We start from the raw sequence: 23,055 nt of genomic DNA on the forward strand, positions 1-23,055 counted from the left end.
GACCCTGGGTGGGGGGAGCAGGTGCTGAGCTGTGCAGAGGCCACCCCAGGCCGAGAAGCGTGAGTCGGTGTGGGGCCCCTCGGTAGGGGCTCCGGCCCTGGGTGCTATCTGAGTGCACATCCAAACCAGGGGAGGCTGTGTCCAGGAGGGAGAGCTAGGGTTCCGCCCAGCTCAGCCCTGGGGGTGAGCTCGGCCTTCCTCCTGCCTCCCTCGGCATCACAGCAGATGAACTGTTCACCATCTGCAAAACAGTAAAGCACATTACATTTTTTATCCTTATGAACAATGTCTTAGCCTAAAACTTCAGAAGGACCTAAGAGATAGCAGAGTCTACTGGGCACTCACAGCCAAGGGGCAGAAGCAGCGTGGGAAATCCTGATGTCACAGAGGAATCCCCCAGGGATGGAACTCTCTCTCTCTCTCTCTCTATATATATATATATATATATAGGCTCCTCAGCCTAATTTAGGCAGTGGCTTCTGTGTTTCTACATCTCAGAGAGCTCAATATAGGATGTGTGTGTTGACATTTAGGTGATTTTGTTACGTACAGAATGCAGAAGTAGGGTTTTGAAGTCTTAATATTCCTAAGTGGGGACTCTCAGGTGGCTCAGAGGTAAGAAGCCACATTCAATGCAGGAGACGTAGGTTTGATCCTTGGGTTGGGAAGATCCCCTGGAGGAGGGCATAGCAACCCACTCCAGTATTCTTGCCTGGAGAATCACGTGGACAGAGGAGCCTGGTGGGCTACAGTCCTTTGGGGTTGCAAAGAGTCAGACACAACTTAGCATGCGTGCATTCCTAAGTGGATAATAACATATTTTGTAACCATAAAAGTATAGTTTTTTTTTTTTTCAAAACTGTTAAGTTTGCCTCAGCTCTATTTAAAAACTCAGAAAACTTCTAAAACATGAATATATCATCATATTTCTTTCAGGAAATAACCTTCACAAGATACGCAGTTCTATAATTACACATATGACATCAAAAATGCTATAGGACTTTGGAAATAGCAGATTGATGAAATCCACTATTGTCACTTAACGCAGCCCGTTGCATTTAGCAGTGGTATAACAGACTGATGAATATATTGTAGACCATAAATTTGATTAGGGATGATTATTAATTTACTATTTCAAATGTAATGAACGTTTGACTTCCTGAGTTTTATTATTTCCTTCCACTATTTGATTCAACTTATTGGGTACATTTGATCAGGAAAGAATCATTTTTTTTCTACAATTTATTTTAGGTTTTGAAACGAACATGAACCTTACTAGCCAAGATGATTTTGGTACTTCAGAAATTACATCAGAGACGCAGGACAGAAATGCAAATAACCATGGGATTCAATTTTCTAATTCACTCTCCAGCACAATGACTGCTGAAAACGGAAATTCCGTCTCAAACGGTGAGCACTTCTTTAAACTCTGAAGTGAATAGGTACAAGTTTTAAGCTGTAACAACTTTCTAGGGGGAATAAAACAAAAATGAAATAGGCTTAAAAACTGGGAAAGGGCATAAAAGATGAAATATCACTGTAGGGTATATTGTCAACTTACTATTTTCAAGTTAAAGAATTAAAATTGCATTCGATATTAGTTAGCTTTTTTTCCCCAGAGATTTTTGTGGAGTATTTGGTCTGTGGAAGCTAGTATAAAATGAGACTTATCCTGAGCAGGGGAGATGATTCTCTAATAGTATTTTTAAAGAAAAATATAGTCTTTTTTTTAAATTTATTATGTAAGAAAACTGTGGTACATATACAAAATGGAATATTATTCAGCTACTAAAAATAATGCATTTGAATCAGTTCTAATGAGGTGGATGAAACTGGAGCCTATTATACAGAGTGAAGTAAGTCAGAAAGAAAAACACCAATACAGTATACTAACACATATATATGGAATTTAGAAAGATGGTAATGATGACCCTATACACAGATGACCCTATACACATCTTTACACAGATGTAAAGAACAGACTTTAGGACTCTGGGAGAAGGCAAGGGTGGGATGATTTGAGAGAATAGCATTGAGACATGTATATTACCATATGTGAAACAGACCGCCAGTCCAGGTTGGATGCATGAGACAGGGTGCTCAGGGCTGGTGCACTGGGATGACCCCGAGGGATGGGATGGGGAGGGAGGTGGGAGGGGGGTTCAGGATGGGGAACAGGTATACACCCATGGCTGATTCATGTCAATGTATGGCAAAAACCACCAAAATATTGTAAGGTAACTAGCCTCCAATTAAAATAAATTAATTAATTTAAAAAATTTGTATGCAGTTGTTGATTTGTTAGTGTTTGTTAGTTTCACATGTACATCAAAGTGATTCAGATATAGATGTATATACATATACACACACACGTATATTCTTTTTTAGGTTCTTTTCCCTTATAGGTTATTACAAGCAGTGAGTAAAGTTCCTGTTGATCATTTCCATGCCTCAGAAGAGTGAAGGGAAATAGTACTGAAAGAATGGTAAACTCCACACTGGTCTAGGTATTCGACGCGGGTATGTCAGTGGACCTGTCTTATAGAAACTGACCTGGCTGTGTGTATCTAAAAGCTGTCTAATACTGGCTTAGACAAACAGCTTATTCCTTCCACCCTAGAAGCAGCCCAGGGCTTCTAGGTAATGTCTGAAGAGAAAATTCAGACCAACCTTCTCTTGAAGAGCCTGAGGGCAAGGGTGTAGGCTGCAATGAAAGCCAAGCAAGGAGGCCTGAATTCTAGGCTTTTCTCTGAAGGACATCAGGGGTGCTCACCAAGCCCAGTGGAGGCAGCTGGGACCCTGGGCTGTGTCTCCCAGGACTGTGGGGACAGGCTGTGTCCAGAACGTCCCACGGCCCTGGGTGAGCTTGAAGGGTCCACTATAAGAGTCAAACGAAGAACTTGTTGGCCCCCAGCTCGTCTGTGAATTGTCTCAGTTCCTGGGGCCGGACTGAGGTCCTTCAAGGGGGCAGAGGCCACAGGCATCCGGAGGAGAAGAGGGCGTGGATCTACCCCGAAGGACAGTGACATCATCCTTAGCTGCAGGGTGTCCTTACAAACCACTTTTCAAATACAGAGTTCAACACGTCGTCAAAAGGAAACAGACACATGGGGACACAAAATAAGATGAAAAATTGCAAGCAGAAAGAGCAGTGTATCCACGGGCCTCAAAAGACTGGAGTTGAGAGGCCCACGCTTTGAAGTAAGTATGTTTACTTTGCCTAAGGAGATAAAAGAATGAAAATCTCAGCAGAAATCAGAAACCATAAAAACATATCAAATGGAAATTCTGAGACTGAAGAATACAGTCATAAAATTAAGTACAATAGAGGATGAGCTTAAAGTTAATTAGACACAGCCATTAAAAAAAAAAAAATCCTTGGGAAGAGGAAGATAAATCAGAAAATATCCAGAATGAAGCACAAAGAAGCAGAGTGGAAATTTTAGAAATTGATTTAAAGACATAAAGGATATGGCGAGAAGGGTTATTGGAATCCTAGGGAAAGAAGATGGAGTCCATGGGGGAGAGAAACGATTTCGTGAGAAACTGGAGAGAATTTCCCAACACTGATGCAAACACTAAGCAACTGGCTTAAGTGGGCAGTTTCTTATAAACATGCACCTTCCGGTATGACCCAGCAGCCCCACCCTGAGGTGTTTACAGAAGAGAAATGCAAACAGCGTCCACAGGAACACCTGTATGCAAATGCAAATCCCACTCACATTCATAGTCACCTGAAACTGGAAATCCTAGAGGAAATCAGCCCTGAATATTCATCGAAGGCCTGATGCCGAAGCTGAAGCTCCAGTACTTTGGCCACCTGATGCGAAGAGCTGGAAAAGACCCTGGTGCTGGGACAGATTGAAGACGGGAGGAGACGGGGGCAACAGAGGATGAGATGGGTAGATAGCATCACCAACTGGATGGACATGAGTTTGAGCAAGCTGTGGGAGATAGTGGAGGACAAAGGAGCCTGCGTTCTGCAGTCCATGGGGTCACAGAGTCGGACAAAACAGAGCGACTGAACAACAGCAAAAACTGGAAATAAATGAAGTGCCCTTCAGCTGGCGACTGGACAGTATTCGATATCTATTGCCTTGTAACAATTACCCTCCACCCCCAGAACATAGAGGCTGTGGTTTGTAGTTTCTGCGGGTCAGGAACCTGGGTGTGGCTGAGCTGAGTGCCTTGGGTTTGGGGTCTCTCACGGAGAAGTGATCAGCCATCAGCCGGAACTGCAGGCTTCTTGAGGCTAGCTGGAGAGATGGCCCAGCCTCAGTATCACTTCCACAAGCGTCTCCACAAGGGAGGCCTCATGACAGGGCCAGGGCTTCCCCCAGAGCAAGCTGTCCACAGGAAAGCTGGGAAGAGCCCCTGGGGTGGAAGCCACACTCACCACACGGCTGCTCCATGCTGGAGGAGACAGCCAGCGCTCCGGCCACGTCCAGCCTGTGGGCTCTGGGCCACACGTCCAGTCGACTCACGGGAGGGGCTTCTGTGAGGGGAGAGTGCCTCCAGGTGGGCCCATCAGGGACCACTTCACAGGCTGCCCAGCGCATGGATGAAAAAGGATAAACCGCTACTGAAAGAGACAGAAATGGATGCATCACAAAGGCATTGCACTGCTTTTAAAAAATCCAAAGATCCTGAGTGCATTTATGTGACATTTTGGAAGATGCAGGCACAGGGACGGTAAGAGATGAGTGGGCCGCCGGAGACGGGGCCTGGGCTACTGTAAGGAAATATCCAGGCCGGCTGGTCTGTAAGGAGCAGTGGCTTCATGGCCGCAGTTGTGGGGGCTGGAGTCCAAGGTTAGGGCACCGGTTAGGGTGGCAGCCCTCTTGTAGGCTGCAGGTGGCCGGCTTCTTGCTTGTCCCCAACTGGTGGAGGGAAGGAGGTAGCCAGCTATCTGGGGCCACTTTTATAAGGACACTAACCCCATTTGTCTAGTCAAGGCTATGGTTTTTCCAGTGGTCATGTATGGATGTGAGAGTTGGACTGTGAAGAAAGCTGAGCGCCAAGGAATTGATGCTTTTGAACTGTGGTGTTGGAGAAGACTCTTGAGAGTCCCTGGGACTGCAAGGAGATCCAACCAGTCCATTCTAAAGGAGATCAGTCCTGGGTGTTCTTTGGAAGGAATGATGCTGAAGCTGAAACTCCAGTGCTCTAGCCACCTCATGCGAAGAGTTGACTCAGTGGAAAAGACTCATGCTGGGAGGGATTGGGGGCAGGAGGAAAAGGGGATGACAGAGGATGAAATGGCTGGATGGCATCACCAACTCGATGGATGTGGGTTTGGGTGAACTCCAGGAGTTGGTGATGGACAGGGAGGCCTGGCGTGCTGCAATTCATGGGGTCGCAAAAAGTCGGACACGACTGAGCAACTGAACTGAACTGAACTGAACCCCATTTGTGGGGCCTCCACCCTCAGGACCTAATCATCCCAAAGGTTCCACCTCCTAACGCCACCACTTTGGGGTTAGGATTTCAACATGTGAGTTTTAGGGGGACACAGACTTTCAGAGTCCTGGTTACCCCCTAAAGGTTCTACCTCCCAATACCACCACATTGGGGGCTAGAATTCCAACGTATGGATTTTCGGGGGACAGAGATGTTAAGACTGCAGCAGACTGCAGACAGGCATGTGATATTGACAAACAGGAGTGAGTGTGTTCCTGTAAATTCAGGCTTCCCTGGTGGCTCAGACAATAAAGAATCTGCCTGTAATGCGGGAGACCTGGGTTCAATCCCTGGGTCAGGAAGATCCTCTGGAGGAGGGCATGTCAACCCACTCCAGTATTCTAACCTGGAGAATCCCACGGACAGAGGAGCCTGGCAGGCTACAGTCCACGGGGTCACAAAGAATCAGATATGCCTGAGCGACTAAGCACAGCACAGCACGTACGATAAAGGTGAATCTTTCTGTCTGTAAGTGTGACTTTTTAAAAAATAAATAAAACGCTGAATAGAATAAATACAAAGAAAACCACACCTAGGCATATCATAGTAAACCAAGTGAGAATCTTAAGAGCAGCCAGTGAAAGTGAAAGTCGCTCAGCAGTGTCAAACTCTTTGCAACCCCATGGACTGTATAGTCCATGGAATTCTCCAGGCCAGAATATTTGAGTGGGTAGCCTTTCACTTCTCCAGGAGATCTTCCCAACCCAGGGATTGAACCCGAGCCTCCTGCATTGCAAGCAGATTCTTTAAAGCAGCCAGAGATTAAAATAAAAAGACAAATTACTTTCAAAGAATCAGTGGACATTCAAAGACAATGAAACACCATATTTTTTAAGATGAGGGAGCAAGAAGGTGGGGCAGTATTTCCCAATGGCCATTTGGTAGCCAGGATGGTGGCACCCTGGCTTCACCCTGCTTTCTCTGACTTCCCTCCAGGTCCACGTAAAGTCATAGGGTGTGTGTAGCTTTTCATCTGAAAATGTTGCTCACCCAAGGATGCTCATTGCTGACCTGCCCAGCAGGAGGAGGTAAATGGATCTTGGATAAAATCTAGCAGGCGATTTGCATCACCAGTCTCGATTTGCTTAGGAGGAGTCATGGGGTGGGGAGTTGATTGGAGCAAGGTTTGTTCAAGCTTGGCACGGAGGATCCCAGGGTAATGTGGGAAGGTTCTGTTTACACCCAGCAAGAAGACTGGTTCAGTGGCACGCACACATAGAAAACGCCCCAAAATGTTTCTGAATGCTGGCCACCCGCAACCCCAATATTAAGCAGGGATCACATATAAGGGTTGGAAGTGTTGACTCATAAGATGGCGGCTTTTTGGTGCCTTGCGAGGAAATGACACAGGGAAGACACAGAAGGATTTTTATACCGGCCGTAAAGATTTCTAGGGAAAGGATCTGCAGTTACTCAAAACTGTGTTACCGCCAGGAACAGGCAGAGACTGCACCAGCTCCTGGGGTCCCACAGCATGGATCTTCCTAAGTTTTATCTCTGACTTGAGCAGCTTCTTAAGTAATCTCTTACTCTTCACGTGGTGTTTTCATTTTATGCAGGTTGTAGGAACTACGTGTTTATGTGACAATTTGAAAAATATAAGAGAGAATAAACAATAAGTAAAAACTACTATTCCTTATATTACCCGAAAATCCCCAAAACATGTCTCATATTCCACTTTGTAGAATTCTGTATTTTTTTTCATACAAATGTATCTGTGTGCATTTATAAGATGTTTGGTGTTTTTTTTTTTTACACTCTACACATGGCTTTAACCACCTGCTTTTTTTCCCTGAGGGATCTCATGTGGCATATCTCTAGGTGAGCAAATGCAGGTCTGTGTTGTTGACTGCTGGTCATTAATTGTATGCGATGCATGGCTTCTCATCAGATACAACTACGATGACTTAAAATAAGCGAGTCCTACCTGTTGGATATTAGAATTCTCTCCCGATTTCCCACCCTTGAAATAACACTAGCTGTTTCTGTTGGATTACCCTAACTTGATTGAAATAAGCATTTTGTAAAACTTTTCATATTCGTGTTTGAAATCATGTGTGTGTGTGTTTAGATGGAAATAGAGAGATGTAATCTTTCTTATACATGAATATGTATGGCCGAGTTCCTTTGCTATTCACCTGAAACTATCACAACATTGTTAATTGGCTATACTCCAACTATAAAGTTAAAGAGCAAAAACATTCCTTTCTAAAATCTCTGATGATAACCCTTTGTAAAAAGAAAAGGATAACAAAAATATTGCATACCCTTATATTGAAATTAAATATTTCTAAAATAGTAAAAATGGAATTTGAATGATGGCAATAGTCAACAAGTATGTGATAAGCAACTCTTTCTCAAAGGTTGCATGTATCTAGTATGAAGGTAATAATTTACTATTTATTTTCAATTTGGGGGTAATTAAGGATAGCTGGTAAACAAAAAAGGAATTTAAAATATATTGTATGATCAAAACTGAATATACAAATGTTTAAAACGGTAACCATATATCCTTTCATTTTTACTAAATTTTCAGTCCCTGCCATTCTCCCTAGCTGATCTGGGTGATCTCTTTCCTGAGGAAAGAGAAAATAGGCATGCCCCTTTGACAAAATATTTAATTTGTGTGTGTTTTGAGTCAAAAGCCAAAAACTATGGCTTTGTGAAATACCAAAAACTCTGAGTCTTAATCTAAAAATCAAACTAAATCCCCAAACCAGTTGGAACAAAAACAAAACTCCTGTAGACCAAATGGAAATTTTTGTGGGATATGTTGCCTGAAATTAATCATATAAAATTAAATATTTGGGAATATTGGGCTTCTAAACTTCAGTATGTGACTGATAGTGTATGTTCAAACCCTGGAACACAGATTTATATGTTACGCCTTAAATGCTGACAGAGAATAGAATTTAAAATAATGCCAGGTCTGTATTGCAATTCGTAGAAGATCACTTGAAAATCTCAAGAGCTATGTGCACAAAAGAAAAGTTATTTCAGCTAGGCTTTCAGCCTTTCAAAGCAACTTGACGTGTTTATGTTGACCTACTTGTGTTGACACCATGAAACCTTCCCATGACTATGAAAATAGCTGGCTCAAGACTCTGGCGATGCAGTACCAGCCTTCACTGATTGGAACAGCATTGCGTATTTCATAGGAACCCGTAAGTCCTGTGCCAAGGCCAGAGTCAGAAAATCCCTCCTAGTCAGTATGATAAAAGCTGACTGAATATTATACATGTACAGCACGTGATACACCGTTGTTCAGTCACTCAGTCATGTCCGACTCTTTGCGACCCCATGGACTGCAGCACGCCAGGCCTCCCTGTCCATCACCAACTCCTGGAGCTTACTCAAACCCAGCTCCATTGAGTCGGTGATGCCATCCAACCATCTCGCCCTCTGTCGTCCCCTTTCCTCCTGCCCTCAATCTTTCCCAGCATCCGGGTCTTTTCCAGTGAGTCAACTCTTTGCATCAGGTGGCCTAAGTATGTTACATATATACAAAGTATGATACACATGTGGTCATTATAACCCAAATCGGTTAGTGGTATTCATTCAGAATCAACAGCATATAGTCAATATGCTTTCTGAGTAAAGTCACAAGATGGGAATAAATGCTTAAAATAACTTGAAATTTTAATTGAATCAGAAATCGTGTTATTTTCGAGGAAACAGTTTCTCTTGAATGCCAGTATCTGCACGCTACCTCTGCTACCCAGCAATAATGATCTGTTTGTTCATTTGCTGAAATATAGTTATGTGTGGGTAATTATAGCTATCACTTACTTTAATTGCCATCTTTTACTGATGTGAACACAGGCTTAGATCTTTTCTCGTATACTTAATTATTCCCTGGACTTGTGGTTATTTATCATTAGATTAGAGAACAGTTTTTAGTGCTAGAACGTTGTCATTATATCAAACAAAATATTGTGAATCTCAAGATGTTTATTTTGTGGGGACAGACCTAACAAATTCGATATAGGCCACTTTCTGCTGCTTGAATGACTACGTATTTTATCATTGGGCATCGGGGGAAAAAATGGCAATTAAAAGAACAGAGTCCTTACATTTGGTTTTTCATTTACCACTCTCAGAAGATTTGCCTTTTCAAATCTGTGCCGTTTATCCTCAGCACATTGTAAGGATAATCTATGACAATACAGTACTGGGTGAGACCACTTACAAGACCGGAAGCCCTGCAATCTTTGCATAGACTCTAAGGCCACAGTGAACCCGGTGCCGTAGTAGGGCCCCACCACGCTGCTCTGGGAACCTTGGAGAAAGGCTTTTTCTCTTATACTCAAGAATGCATGCAGACCACTGGGAATGGAGCCTTTGCTTGGGAACTGTGGGATATACTCGACTGCAGGTTTTACAACATCACCTTGTTTGTGAGAATTGTGTAGATTCTTTGGAACTCATGCTGCTTTCTGATTCAGAGCCTACCTGCCCAGGGAAGCAAGCCTTCACTTGACAACCTGGAATATTGTGCAATTATCTGTTCTGAGCAGCAGAAGGTCGTTTTGTAAGGGAAGCAGGCTCCTCGGGCATTCGGAGAGCCCTGCCCCACGCCTGCTTTCCATCTGAAGCTATTTTGAAGTCATATTAAGTAACTTCTAGTTGGGACTTAATTTCATTCCGTTTTCCCCGCTGTAGTTGAGGAGTTGGGTTGAAAATGACCGATGGGCGGGCCTTTAACTCCCAGGCCACGCCCCCCGCCCTGGCCGTCTTGCAGGCCACACCCCCAGGATGTGGAATCCCCTCCTGTTCTGCGGCCTTAGCCCATCCCCACCTTTCAAAATCCACCCCCTCCCGGAAGGTTCTCAGCCCGTGGCCTCTCCGCCATCCCTCTTCCTTCATTTCCTCCAACCAGAGTGAATGCTTGCTTTCTCCAGATCCAGTCAACACCGCCCATGCGCCACATAACCTGTAAGCCATCCTCTTGTGTCCTTTCTTAAGATTTATTAACTGACTTTAATTGGAGGACAGTTACTTTGCAGCATCGTGGTGGTTTTTGCCATACGTCAGCATGAATCAGCCTTGGGTATATGTGTCCCCCCTCCAATCCTGAGCCCCCTGCCCCCTCCCTCCCCGCCCCACCCCTCCAGGTTGTCATGGAGCAGCGGCTTTGGGTGCCCTGCTTCCTGCATCAAACTCATACTGGTCAGCTGTTTTACAGATGGTGATATACATGTTTCAGTTCTGGTCTCTCCAGTCGTCCCGCCCTCCCCTTCTCCTGCTGAGTCCGGGAAGGCTGTTCTTGACGTCTCCTTTGCTGCCATGCACGAAGGATTGTCAGTACCTTCTTTCTGGATTCCATTTCTTAAGAATCATTACCGTTAAGACTTGAGATCCTCAGATGTAGGACTTCTCTTGGCTCTTGATCCCATCTCCCAGCGCTGTGACCCAGACGGTCGGTATCCTGATACTCCCGGACTTTCTTCGCCTGGCCCTGTGTCAAGCGGGTCTTGCTGTTGACTTGGTTCTGAATTTGGATCCTCACTGAGCTGAGTTTCCATCCGGATTCTGGGAGCCATCTTCCAGCTGATAATTCAGTTTTAAAAAGTGGGTCACGGCCCTCTTCTCCTTGCCCAGGTCCCCAGTCTCTGTAAGAAGTCCAGTGAACTGAATTCTCTAGAAACAGACGTTAACCTCGCTTGTCATGGGCCCCGTGTCCCCTTCACACTTTTGCTACCCCTCCTTCACATGAAGCCCAAGCTCTTAGCTTTACCCCACTACCTGGTCATACATGTCATTCCTGGCTGCTGCTCATCTAGCTCCCTGGAAATGCCAGCCTGTGTCTCATCTTAGATTTCCACCCATCCTTCCCCTGTTTTTTTGTGTTTTGTTTTTAGTTCCCCCCCCTTTTAAACTGCCCTGACCCCACAAATGGGAAACAAATTGCAACCCCAGGAACCCATTTACCCTCATTGTCCACAAGCTTCTCTTTTTCCCCCATCAGTGTTTCATCAGACTTATTTTCAGCCTCTAGAAAAGTTTCCCTTCTCCCCTTCAGTCCTTCTTTGCTCACTTCTCTGCTATTATGACATTTTTCCTTCTCTATCATTATCTTTTTTTTTTTTTGGCCAGTACACTTCCTCTTTGCTTAGCTAAACCTCCAGCAATGCCTGTATTCCCAAGCTGCTTTGAGAACTTTGTTATTCATCGAATGTTCACTGACCTTCATTACAGTCTGTGAAATGTCACTCTTTCCGTTTTTCCAATACGTTCCTGACTTACTTTATTCGAGAAAAGGACATGCAACTTAATGACTACGCTCTGTTGCCCTTGTAGGTTTACCTGAAGAAGACGGATTCTCCAGGCTGTCTGGGGGCGGAGCCTCCTCCTTTCAGAGACACAGAGAGAGTCACACCACTCAGGTAAGGACCCCTCGATGTTTTGACGCTCACCTTTGCTGTGATAACTGGAGCTAAAAGACAAGAAGTCCCTAGTCCCGCTGCACTAGGGAACACAGTTTTTTCCAACTCTGCCTTAAGTTTCTTCTCAACATTCTCTCTCCTTTTGTATTGGCTGACTTCTGTTTATTTTCTGCTCCTTTCCTGATGCTCGGGCAGTAAAGAATCCGCCTGTAGTGTGGGAGACCCAGGTTCGATCCCTGGGTCAGGAAGACCCAGTATTCTTGTCTGGAAAATCCCATGGACAGAGGAGCCTGGGGTATAGTCCATGGGGTCGCAAAGAGTCGGACATGACTGAGTGAATAGCATTTAAAAGAAGAATGTCCAGAACGCATAAAACTTAACAAATGGTCTTAAATGAAGCATTATAGACATACTTTATCCGTGGCATTATGGAGTCACGTCAGGAGAGGAGAACCCTGCAGTCACTGAAGGGTCGTAAGATTCCCTGCATTTGGCCTCAGCTGAAGTAAGAAGGCTTTAAGTGACATCATGGACATGAAATGCTTGAAGCCCATGTGGTTTTATGGCCATTATCTCTGTTAGCACCTCAAATCCCACATAATCCAAAGGCACCTACAACTATCACATCCTCAGGACACTGCAAAATCAAAATGAGTCTATAGCTCACAAAACTGTTTTGATATGCTTCATTGAATTCACATGTATTCATAATGTGTTTGGCCTCAAAAAGTTCACCAAAATAAAGAGGATTATCACTTAAAAATAAACTCTAGCATTTGTAGAAAGGAAAAGGATTTATATCAATAGTTTAGTGTGCTTTTATGTTCAATTTTAAAATAAAGTCTTTAAAAGACTTTGCTTTGAAGGTGGTACACAACCAAAAATGTATTATTAAAGATTTTACTGTTGATATATTAAAGATTATTGCTTTAGCAACAAGATTATCTTGTATGAAGTTGCAGTGCACCTTTTGCTATGTCAGATATCTACGTTAAAGTTATCTAAAGTCAAGTATCTAGATGTTTCCATGAAACCAGCTATCCAGCTAAGGATCCAGATTCCATCAGAATATTTGACATTATAAAGGCACAGTTATATTATCAACTGAGATTTTTCTAAATAACACTGATGAGGTAGTGAGAAAAATCAATAATTTTAATCTTAAAAATAAATCTTACAGTAGGCAATATGCTGAAATCACTTACGCTGATATATAGGCATTGAAATAGAAAAAAAATGCTGATTGCTTGCAATAATAGATTGTCCTAATCTCTCCTCTGTTCCTCAGAGATGCACTTATTTTACCTTGTAAACATTACAGATGCTTTATCTACGGTAAGTCACGGGGGACCTGCTTGTAAAGAACGGAACATCGGCTTGATTTTTGTCAAAGGGTCTACTCCTATACACTAGAGCACAGCAATAGGAAACCCTTCCCAGGGTTTCCGCTGTGCCGTGGGTCACAGAGAAGAGGGTTCATCTGGAAAAAAAGGTGCGTTAACAGGCATCTTGGCAGCTTCCCTCTGGTTTTCCATTGATTTGGTTAAGATGTCAAGAGAGATGGGAGCGGTCACCAGGACTAATTTTCTGTTTTGTCTTTTTTTAGAGTTTTTTTGATGTGGGTCATTTTTTAACTCTTTATTGAATTTGTTATAATACTGCTTCTGTTTTATGTGGGTTTGTTTTTGTTGTTTGATTTGTTTTTTTAATTTAAATTTATTTATTTTAATTGGAGGCTAATTACTTTACAATATTGTATTGGTTTTGCCATACATCAACATGAATCCACCATGAGTGTACACGTGTTCAGATTCTGTGTTTTTTTTGGCCGCAAAGCATGTAGGATTTAGCTCCCCAGCCAAGGACTGAACCCGCTCCATTGGAAGGCAACGCCTTACCCACTGGACCCTCAAGGAAGTCCTGGGAATAATTTTTCATTCCCAGCTTTCACAGAGAACTTATTTTCAAAGGCAGGCAACCCCCAGTTATCTCATAGTGCTTTTTTTTTTCCCCCCCCCGAGGAAATGGAAAACCAGGCTCATTTTCTTGCATGCCTGGTGCAGGCTTTCTCTTGGCAGGACACATCACGGTTAGGTGGACCTCTGCCTTGAACGACCACACATCTCCCAGCATAAATGCCGCTTGGGTGACGTTTATAGAGGAAATATAAACACATCAGGCATCTCGCATTCTAAGTTTTCTAGTAAAGCAATTAAGTAAGAATTCTATGAAATCTGCCTTGAATTGACTGGGCATGCAGCAATAAAATTAAATGCTGACTAAAAATTGAATTCCTCTTTGAGGATGTCTGTATTTTAATTAACGTCATCAGTGATTTTAATGAAATCCCTTTAAGGAAGATAAAATGTCTGGGCATTACTGTAGATAAAGAAATCAAGAAATAGATTTAGTAATTTGCCAGAGATCATAGGGAAAATGCAGAGTCCAGGGTTTGAATGGATGTCAAGATCCTCTGTCTTGTTTCTGAGAAGAAACTTGTCATAACTCACTAAAAGCGATGGGGACGTCATCTAGCTTTTACATAAATTTTGGAAGGCAAAGTCTTCCAAAAGACTTGGGTCGAGATCAAACCAAAAAAAGTTGGGGTCAAGGTAAAAGTCTTAAATAGCTGTAGTGGATGTCTCTGGTTGTGTTTTTAGCTGCTAGCCACATATTTAAATTTCTCACCGACCACAATGAAAATTTAAGGGAAGAGATTTCACCTTCTTCCCCTCCTTGGAGAACTAGACAGATGCTTGTGACACGTGCTCAGCCTGTCCACCGTGGATTATGAGTTAACAGACATACAACGGAAGGGGTGAGAATAGATGTCACCCCTGGGGGGCCACCTGGGGGTGGTGGCTCCCTCCAGGGGCCACAGATGTTAGCCCGTGTCTGTGACCACAAGCCACTGCAGTCGCCCTGGGTCCAGCCCACGTGCCAAACCTGCCCTTCTTAAATTCATGCCCAGTTTTTTGCTTTCCAGTAATGCTTCTGCCTGTGAGAGTTAGTTTCTGTTGCTTACAAAGAAGAATTTTGACTGGCACACAAATTTGATTTTGTTCTCATCATCTATAAAATTTACTTTAGAGCCACAAGGTTTTTTTTTTGGTTTTATTTTTCTATTCTCTATTTTGTTTAAATTGAAGTATAGTTGATTTCCAATGCTGTGCTAATTTCTGCTGTGCATAAAAGTGATTCAGTTATACACATACATACATTCTTTTTGACATTTTCTTTTCCATTATGGTTTATCCCAGGAGATGGGATATGGTTCCCTGTACTAGCCAGTAGGACTTTGTTTTTTACCTGTTCTTTATATGATGGTTTTCATCTTCTAACCCCACACTCCTAGCCCATCTCTTTCCTTCCCTCACAGTGATACAGCGTGGCTTACAATCTTTAATTTTCATTTCATTTATCGTGTTTCTTGCCAAGCCTTCTGTTATATCCTTTAGCTTTTATAAAGAGCAGTAAAAGTTGTTCTTACTATCTGATGTATTCAGATATTCACTGTAAGAAACTGTAGATGGTTTCTGATAAAATAGTGACCATCCAGTGCCTGAGAGCTTAATAAATATCTACTGCCTCTCGACACAGCCTCCAATGAAAGCCCGAACAGAATCAATATGCAATTGATCCACATCAAGAAACAAATTGTTATGTGGTTTGTTTTACTGAACCATCAAAGGAACCTTTTTGTAATGTCACATATCAAAGAAATGAAGAGCTGCAGACCACTCAATAAGCCCAATGCCTTCTTTCTTTATCCATTTTATTTGTCACACGGACTGCTTGAAATGTATTGTGGCAGGGAAAAAAAAGAGTGTGTTAGATAAGACAGCAAAATGTAGGCACCTTTCGTTTAATTGTTAAGGCGTGATTCTAAAACACATGCTGGGAATTAGAAATTAGGCAACCATTTCAAAAGGAATCATATGTATCTCACTGATTAGCCACTCACCACGGGAGACCTAGCATAGAGTGTGCTTCCACACGGCTGAGGTTTCTGGAAATCTGCATGCACACCTCATGACTTCCTCATTATGTGCGAGAAATGAAGGCAGTAAATTAATTGGATGGTAGAAGTTAAACGGCAGCGCTTTCAACAGAAGGGACAGGTCCTGTAGAGATATATAGAAACTTGGAAAGTAACGAAAATAAATCCCATATTTTGTATGTTTCCTTCATAGAATTGTACCGTATGTGTGTCCTAGGTGTGTCAATGCGTGATGTTTTTTTTCCGGTGAAGACACTGACTGTCATCAAAGAGGAAAATTCAGTTTTAAGAAGTATGAAAAGGATGAGAGAGCAGAATTGTGACTGTGCTTTTGTACGTTTTACCGCTCCAGAGGGAGTTGGTGATGGACAGGGAGGCCTGGCCTGCTGCAGTCCGTGGGGTCGCAAAGAGTCGGACACGACTGAGCGACTGTACCGAACTATTGAAGTACGCTTGATGACTGTGTTTTTAAAAGAAGGATCTCACGATGTCTCTGCAGGTCACCTTTTTCCTTTTTAAACACTTGGTCATGGGACTTCCCTGTTGGTCGAGGAGTTGAGACTCTTCTTCCACTGCAGGGGGTATGGCTTTGATCCCTCGTCAGGGAACTAATATCCCACGTGTGGCATGGCCAAAAAATAAAAACATAGTCATGATTCTGATTTCTCATTCCTTCAATTTTTTTTTTTTTTTAAGAAAAGAAAGAAGCCAGGATAAGCAGGGCTGGGAGTGACAAGAGTGGTGTGGAAGAAGGTTGGGTTAGGTTGCAATTTTAAATCAGATGACAAAACAAAAACCTTGCTGAGCAAAGATAAGGTAAAAAGTCAAGAGTGTCAGCCAGGCTGGGGTCAGGGTAGCCCTTCAGGTGGGAAGGAGCAGAGACCCTGTGTACAGCCAGCCTGGACCTTGAGATGGTCAGCGAGGCTGGAAGGGAATAAATCTACATATTACTGGATGTTTTAATGAAGAGCAATAGAAATTACCATGAGTTACATGTTAGTGCTAGAAAAGGGGAGCTGTTAAGTTATATACTCTAGCAAGAGGCTAAATGTAAAATACCAGTTATGATCGTATTGCATTGTCTTTCTTTAAAACAATTAACCAGCTTTGGAAACCTTGGTCTGTTCAGAAAATAAGTAAAAGGCAAGTATTTGCCTTTTCTATAAGTGGAAAATATAAGACAAATAATTCTACTCCTCCCAAGATAACAGAGAACTGGAATATTGACACCTGGGAACCGGGGCCCCAGACGTTCTGACTTGTTAATTGTTCAGTCAGTTCAGTTCAGTCGCTCAGTTGTGTCTGACATTTTTGAACCCACAGACTGCAGCACGCCAGGCCTCCCTGTCCATCACCAACTCCCGGAGCTGGCTCAAACTCGTGTCCATCGAGTCAGTGATGCCATCCAACCATCTCATCCTCTGTTGTCCCCTTCTCCTGCCTTCAATCTTTCCCAGCATCAGGGTCTTTTCCAACGAGTCAGTTCTTCACATCAGATGGCCAAAATATTGGAGTTTTAGCTTCAGCACCAGTCCTTCCAATTAATATTCGGGACTGATCTCCTTTAGGATGGACTGGCTGGACCTCCTTGCAGTCCAGGAGACTCTCAGGAGTCTTCAACAACACAGTTCAAAAGCATCAATTCTTCGGTGCTCAGCTTTCTTTATAGTCCAACTCTCACATCCATACATGACTACTGGAAAAAGCATAGCTTTGACTAGACGGACCTTTGTTGGCAAATAACGTCTCTGCTTTTTAATATGCTGTCTAGCTTAGTCATAGCTTTTCTTCCAAGGAGCACACATCTTTTAATTTCATGGCCACAATCACCATATGCAGTGATTTTGGAGCCCCCCAAATAAAGTCTCTCACTATTTCCATTGTTTCCCCATTTATTTGCCGTGAAGTGATGGGACCAGATGCCATGATCTTACATTGCCATGATCAACATTTTCTGAATGTTGAGCTTTAAGGCAACTTTTTCACTGTCCTCTTTCACTTTCATCAAGAGGCTCTTTAGTTCTTTTATGCTTTCTGCCATAGGGTGGTGTCTTTTGCGTATCTGAGGTTATTGATACTCTGTATGTTAATGGGATCTGACAACTTTGAAAGAAAAATTTAGGCTAAAGGAATAGAAAGTTTTCCATGGTGATAAAACATAATCAGCGACATCAGTGACGGAATTTATTTTATGACCTTAGAAGACCTCCAGGGCCTGATTCTTCGCTGATCTCTTTGATTACACTATTATTTGAAACTGTCATTTCGTATTTCTGACTCTGCCAGAAATAGGTTCTAAAACAGATGAACTATGATATTGGGAAGAAGTGTCATAAAGTCAATGATATAAAAAGCTAAATTTTGAAGCCCTAGTGGATTTAAATTAATTTTATACACTTGCAGGTGATTTTTATTATCTATTTTGGGAAGGAAGTCTCAATTAAAGAGATTTGCTCTCTTATGTTGCCAACTTTGGCAAAATCTTGTCTCTTTTTCTTCCTAATGCTTCCTGACATCTGGTTTCCTTTCCCTATTTTCTCTAGCATCTGTACCCAATGGTTTGCCATGATTCTATCTTAAAGATGCTGTCACTTACCCCAGACATTGCACCCTGGCAGACCTAATGCCCACCTAATCCATTTCTTTTGAGGCACCTGGCTAGACTACATTTCCCAGCATCCTTGTGGTTGGGAGCTGTCATGTGACTGAGTTCTAGCCAATGGGAAGGGAGCCACGGTGATATGCAATCTGTCCAGGCATGACCCCTGCAAACCTCCCTTCAGCTATCAGGGTTCTGTTTCCTCTCCCCATCCAAAAGCTGGCTGCACAATATTCCAAGACCCTGGAAGATGCATAGTACAGTCAAAACAATGTAGAAGGTCATCTACTGAGCAGAAATACCCATTTCAGCCGTAACATGAGCAATATACTTCTTTGGGGTCAGCCCATTCCTATTTGTGGTTTGCCTGTTACAGATTGCAGCTTGAGTAAAAGACATTGATACCTTTTTTAAAAAAATTATTTTTTTCAGTTGAAGGATAATTGCTTTACAGAATTCTGTTGTTTTCTGTCAAACGTCAGATGGATACCTTTTATCATTTATTTGGCCTAATGTTTTACATGTTGCTACTGAGAATTATTTATACTGCTGCTGCTCAGTCACGTCAGTCGTGTCTGACTCTGTGCGACCCCATAGACGGCAGCCCACCAGGCTCCCCCGTCCCTGGGATTCTCCAGGCAAGAACACTGGAGTGGGTTGCCATTTCCTTCTCCAATGCATAAAAGCAAAAAGTGAAAGTGAAGTTGCTCAGTAGTGGAACTTAATTTAGTTCAGTTCAGTCATTCAGTCGTGTCCGACTCTTTGCGACCCCATGAACCGCAGCACGCCAGGCCTCCCTGTCCATCACCAACTCCCGGAGTTCATCCAAACTCATGTCCATCGAGTCGGTGATGCCATCCAGCCATTTCATCCTCTGTCATCCCCTTCTCCATCTGCCCCCAATTCCTCCCAGCATCAGAATCTTTTCCAATGAGTCAACTCTTCGCATGAGGTGGCCAAAGTACTGGAGTTTCTAGTGCCCCCACCAAGTCATACATATGTAAAAGAGAAGCTTGCCGTTCTTAGCAACTGGTCACTTAGAAATTCCTCAAAATCAATAGACTTGATTTTAATCAGGGACAAAATCAGCCCCCTGTAATACACTGGGCGCCCTGGAGAAATGGTCTAACACTTTCAGGACCTATTTGTGCATTTCATGATTAGAAAGAGTTGCCTGTCTTATCTCTCATTCTCAAGTGGGTGGCTCTGGTGGGTAGCTAGACTTGGGAGGGAGACTCGAGGTTGAGGACAGAGATGAGTCCCCCGTGCAGTAAGTTCACGGTCCATGGAGTGGCTAAACTATGCCCTTTAGCTAATTATAGTTGATTTTAAAAACCTATTTGAATTGGGCTAAAGGTTTTATTAGCATTCAGTTTCATGAAGTGGTTTTTCTCACTGTTATTTAATTATATTTAATATCATGAAACACAGATGGTAATTGTTTCCAGAAAAAAATATTTTGAGAAACGAATAACTTAACAGGTAAGCTGTGCCCTACAAACTAATGCAAGTGCAGATGCTGGCTATTTGGACAGTGGGGGTGAGTGTCCTTGGACGTGAACCCTCATCGTCTGGAGGCTGCTGCGGTTGAGACCTTTGCTTTGCTTACTTTCACACCGGCATCTTGTCTCCTTTCTAACTTCCCTCTCCACTGCTAGCTTGGAGCTAAGTCTCAAACTGCATACCACATGGCAGACTGCTTCACCGTCTCCTGTGATTTGGGGTCACTGTCAGTGTAGATGTGAACAAAAGGATGGACAGGGTTCCTGATTCACTTGACTCAAGTAGCCTTTCTTCTTTTAGTGTCTGACTCATCCTTTCATTTCAAAACAAATCCTGCAGCGCAGTAGGAATTTTTTGGCCATGCTGCCTTGAATTGAGTCACGGCTCTGCTGTCTTGCAACCATAGTCACTGTATCTGCAATTTATTGGCCAATTAATGCTGTGCTTCCTCATGACGTTTTTGCGTTGATGTCCTGTTTAGGCATGTCTGTTCATCTCACTCTCTGAGTTTTACATCTTATCAATCACTTTGAATGAAAACCTCCTGAGGGGGCTGGCCATATTGTGTGCTTCTAAGTCCTGTAAACCCATCACAGCACTTTCTGTCTCGTAACTGTTGAAAACATGTGCATTGCAGACAGGAAAAACTTGGAAGTCAGCGTGATTAAGAAGGTTGACTAAACTCCATGTACTTGAATTCGAATCCAGATTCTACCACTGACTGGCGAAGTGAGTTTGGGCTTTAAAGATGAATTTCAACATCTATGAAAAGAGGGCTAACAATCCTTAACCTGCTTATGTCACATGGTTATGAGAGTTTTTACTAGGATACCATGTGACTCTGTGGTGACTGAGAGTGGTGGGATGGGGAGGAGGGAGGAAGTCTCAAGGGGAATGGGCTCTGCGTCTACATACAGACGATTCACATGGTGGCATAGCAGAAACATTGTAAACAACATTGTAAATATTCCAATTTATTTTTTTTTAATTTTTAAAAGTTAAAAAAAGAATATAAAACAAGATCACAAAGTTGATGTTTGGAATGGGCTTTTGAGAACTGCAGAGCTTTCTATATCTGGGTGTACAGACTGGGGCTGTTACAGAGAAGATACGTCAGGTTACAGAGCATGTTCTGCAATCGGACGGGTCCCTCTGATTAGACTGGCACAGAGTCTATGTGAAGATGAGTGATGATAAAGCTGGAGTGATTAGTGTGGTCAGGAAATACAGGGCTTTCTGTAACATGCTAAGGTAGGTGCACTGGGCTGTTTAGGCTAGGGAAAGGCAGTGGCTTTGAAGATTTTTGAACACGCCAAGTATATAAACAGACGTCCTTTGGAGAGAGAAAATCCAGTAGATTGTTTGTCCTTATAATACCTCCTGGTCCTTGCAGTGAGCCTCCCATATAATCCCAGGAAAAATATTTTTAAAGGAATTGTAGCACTCTTACTTTTTATGCTTCCAATAACATGGATTTATGGTTTTCCATATATTCTCAGTACTTGAACCCATTACTATATGTCATTACTGTAAATGTGCACTAAATATATGTTATTAATTTTTGCTACAATCTTCTAGTCAGTTATACTGGTGCTGCCATGTTTTTTCAATGAACTGAGGTAAGAGACTAGAGCTCATACAAAATCCGTATTCTGAAATGTCACAGATTAATTATATCATGAGATGTATAGTCATAAATTTCTATTTCATGACTTTCCATCAGTAGGAGCAAAACATCAGAGTCCATCTTTATTCTAAGCTATGAACTTAAAATCAGCTGCAAAGTGCAAATAAATGTCTGTTTAAATTAGATTAAGTGTGCTCCAATATACTACTCATTATAAAAGTAAAGGAGAGTGGTTACTTTTTTTAAGAAGTCAACATGCACAGCTAAGGTAAAAAGTTAAAATCCTCTGTTCCTCACTGCCTGTTGTCCAGACACACTCTTATTTCCAATAGAATTTTTTCCTTTGAAGAGCTGTTTTCCCTTTTTTAACCCTTAGGCAAAAACAGGAAACAAGATAGCAAGAATGAACTTAATTGGATTGCTGTATAAATGACTATTTCTGAATTAAGAAGGATCAACTCTTTTTCTGCCTAAAGGAGAAATGCTGTTTTGATTTCAGATCTTTTTTTTTTTTAATTTTTTAAGAATGTACTGAGATATACACCCCTTTAATCAAAGACTTTTTAAAGGGCATTTCATTTTAAGCCGTATCATTGGGGTCTATTTAGGTGAACTTTTGTTTTACAAACTGATTTTTGAATTTCATTCTGTATTGTTTTTTTTCCTCCAACATCTTGTTAGCATGAGTGGAAATGGGATTTGCATTTGAAACGCTAATATTCGGTATTCAGTCAGCCAAGCCGCTTCCTTCTCTTAATTTCCATAAATGTCAGTAAATGCCTCTTTTCACCTTTGGGTGAACAGTCAATAGGAAAATCAATTCTGTGACAAATGAATAGCAACATGATTTTACATATGAATTATTTAACAAAGGTTATTTTTATCCTAGAAGGGGAAGACTTTAGGTAAAAATCAGCAGCAAATTATTCATTTACATTTATTAATATTATTCATAAAAATGCATAGCCACAGGAAGTGAAGAAAATTTGAATCTCATTTTGTAATTAGTTCATTTCATAGGACTCTGTTAATGATACAATAGAAAACCGTTAAAAGTTAGTAAGTAGATATATATGTAATAAACCTCATTAAGCCTTTACATCATGTTCTGTTTCCCTCTGGGTTGTGAGAGATTTTGTGGGTTTTTTAACCCCTGACAGTAAGTGAACAAATTATAAATCTCCTACTTAGGGATGCAAAAACTTGCAAGAAGTCAGTCTTTATATCACTTACATTCCATCTGCATATCTAATTTGTATCTCCTATACAAAAATGGGCACAATAAAGGACAGAAATGGTATGGACCTAACAGAAGCAGAAGATTTTAAGAAGAAGTGGCAAGAATACACAGAAGAACTGTACAAAAAAGATCTTCACGACCCAGATAATCATGATGGTGTGATCACTCACCTAGAGCCAGACATCCTGGAGTGTGAAGTCAACTGGGCCTCAGGAAGCATCACTATGAACAAAGCTAGTG

The 23,055-nt window shown here is 42.2% G+C and overlaps 1 protein-coding gene across 1 annotated transcript in view; it reads left to right on the forward strand.

The window, feature by feature from the left end:
- Nucleotides 1–23,055, forward strand: part of MYO16 (myosin XVI) — a 389,767-nt gene that overhangs the window by 360,546 nt on the left and 6,166 nt on the right. The window contains exons 32-33 of the mRNA XM_040267295.1: nt 1,252–1,410; nt 11,761–11,846. Of these exons, the coding sequence (XP_040123229.1) occupies nt 1,252–1,410; nt 11,761–11,846 (245 nt within the window). The remainder of the gene's footprint in view (nt 1–1,251; nt 1,411–11,760; nt 11,847–23,055) is intronic.

The sequence above is a fragment of the Oryx dammah genome, unplaced genomic scaffold, assembly GCF_014754425.2.
Source record: "Oryx dammah isolate SB20612 unplaced genomic scaffold, SCBI_Odam_1.1 HiC_scaffold_24, whole genome shotgun sequence".
Classification (NCBI taxonomy): domain Eukaryota; kingdom Metazoa; phylum Chordata; class Mammalia; order Artiodactyla; family Bovidae; genus Oryx; species Oryx dammah.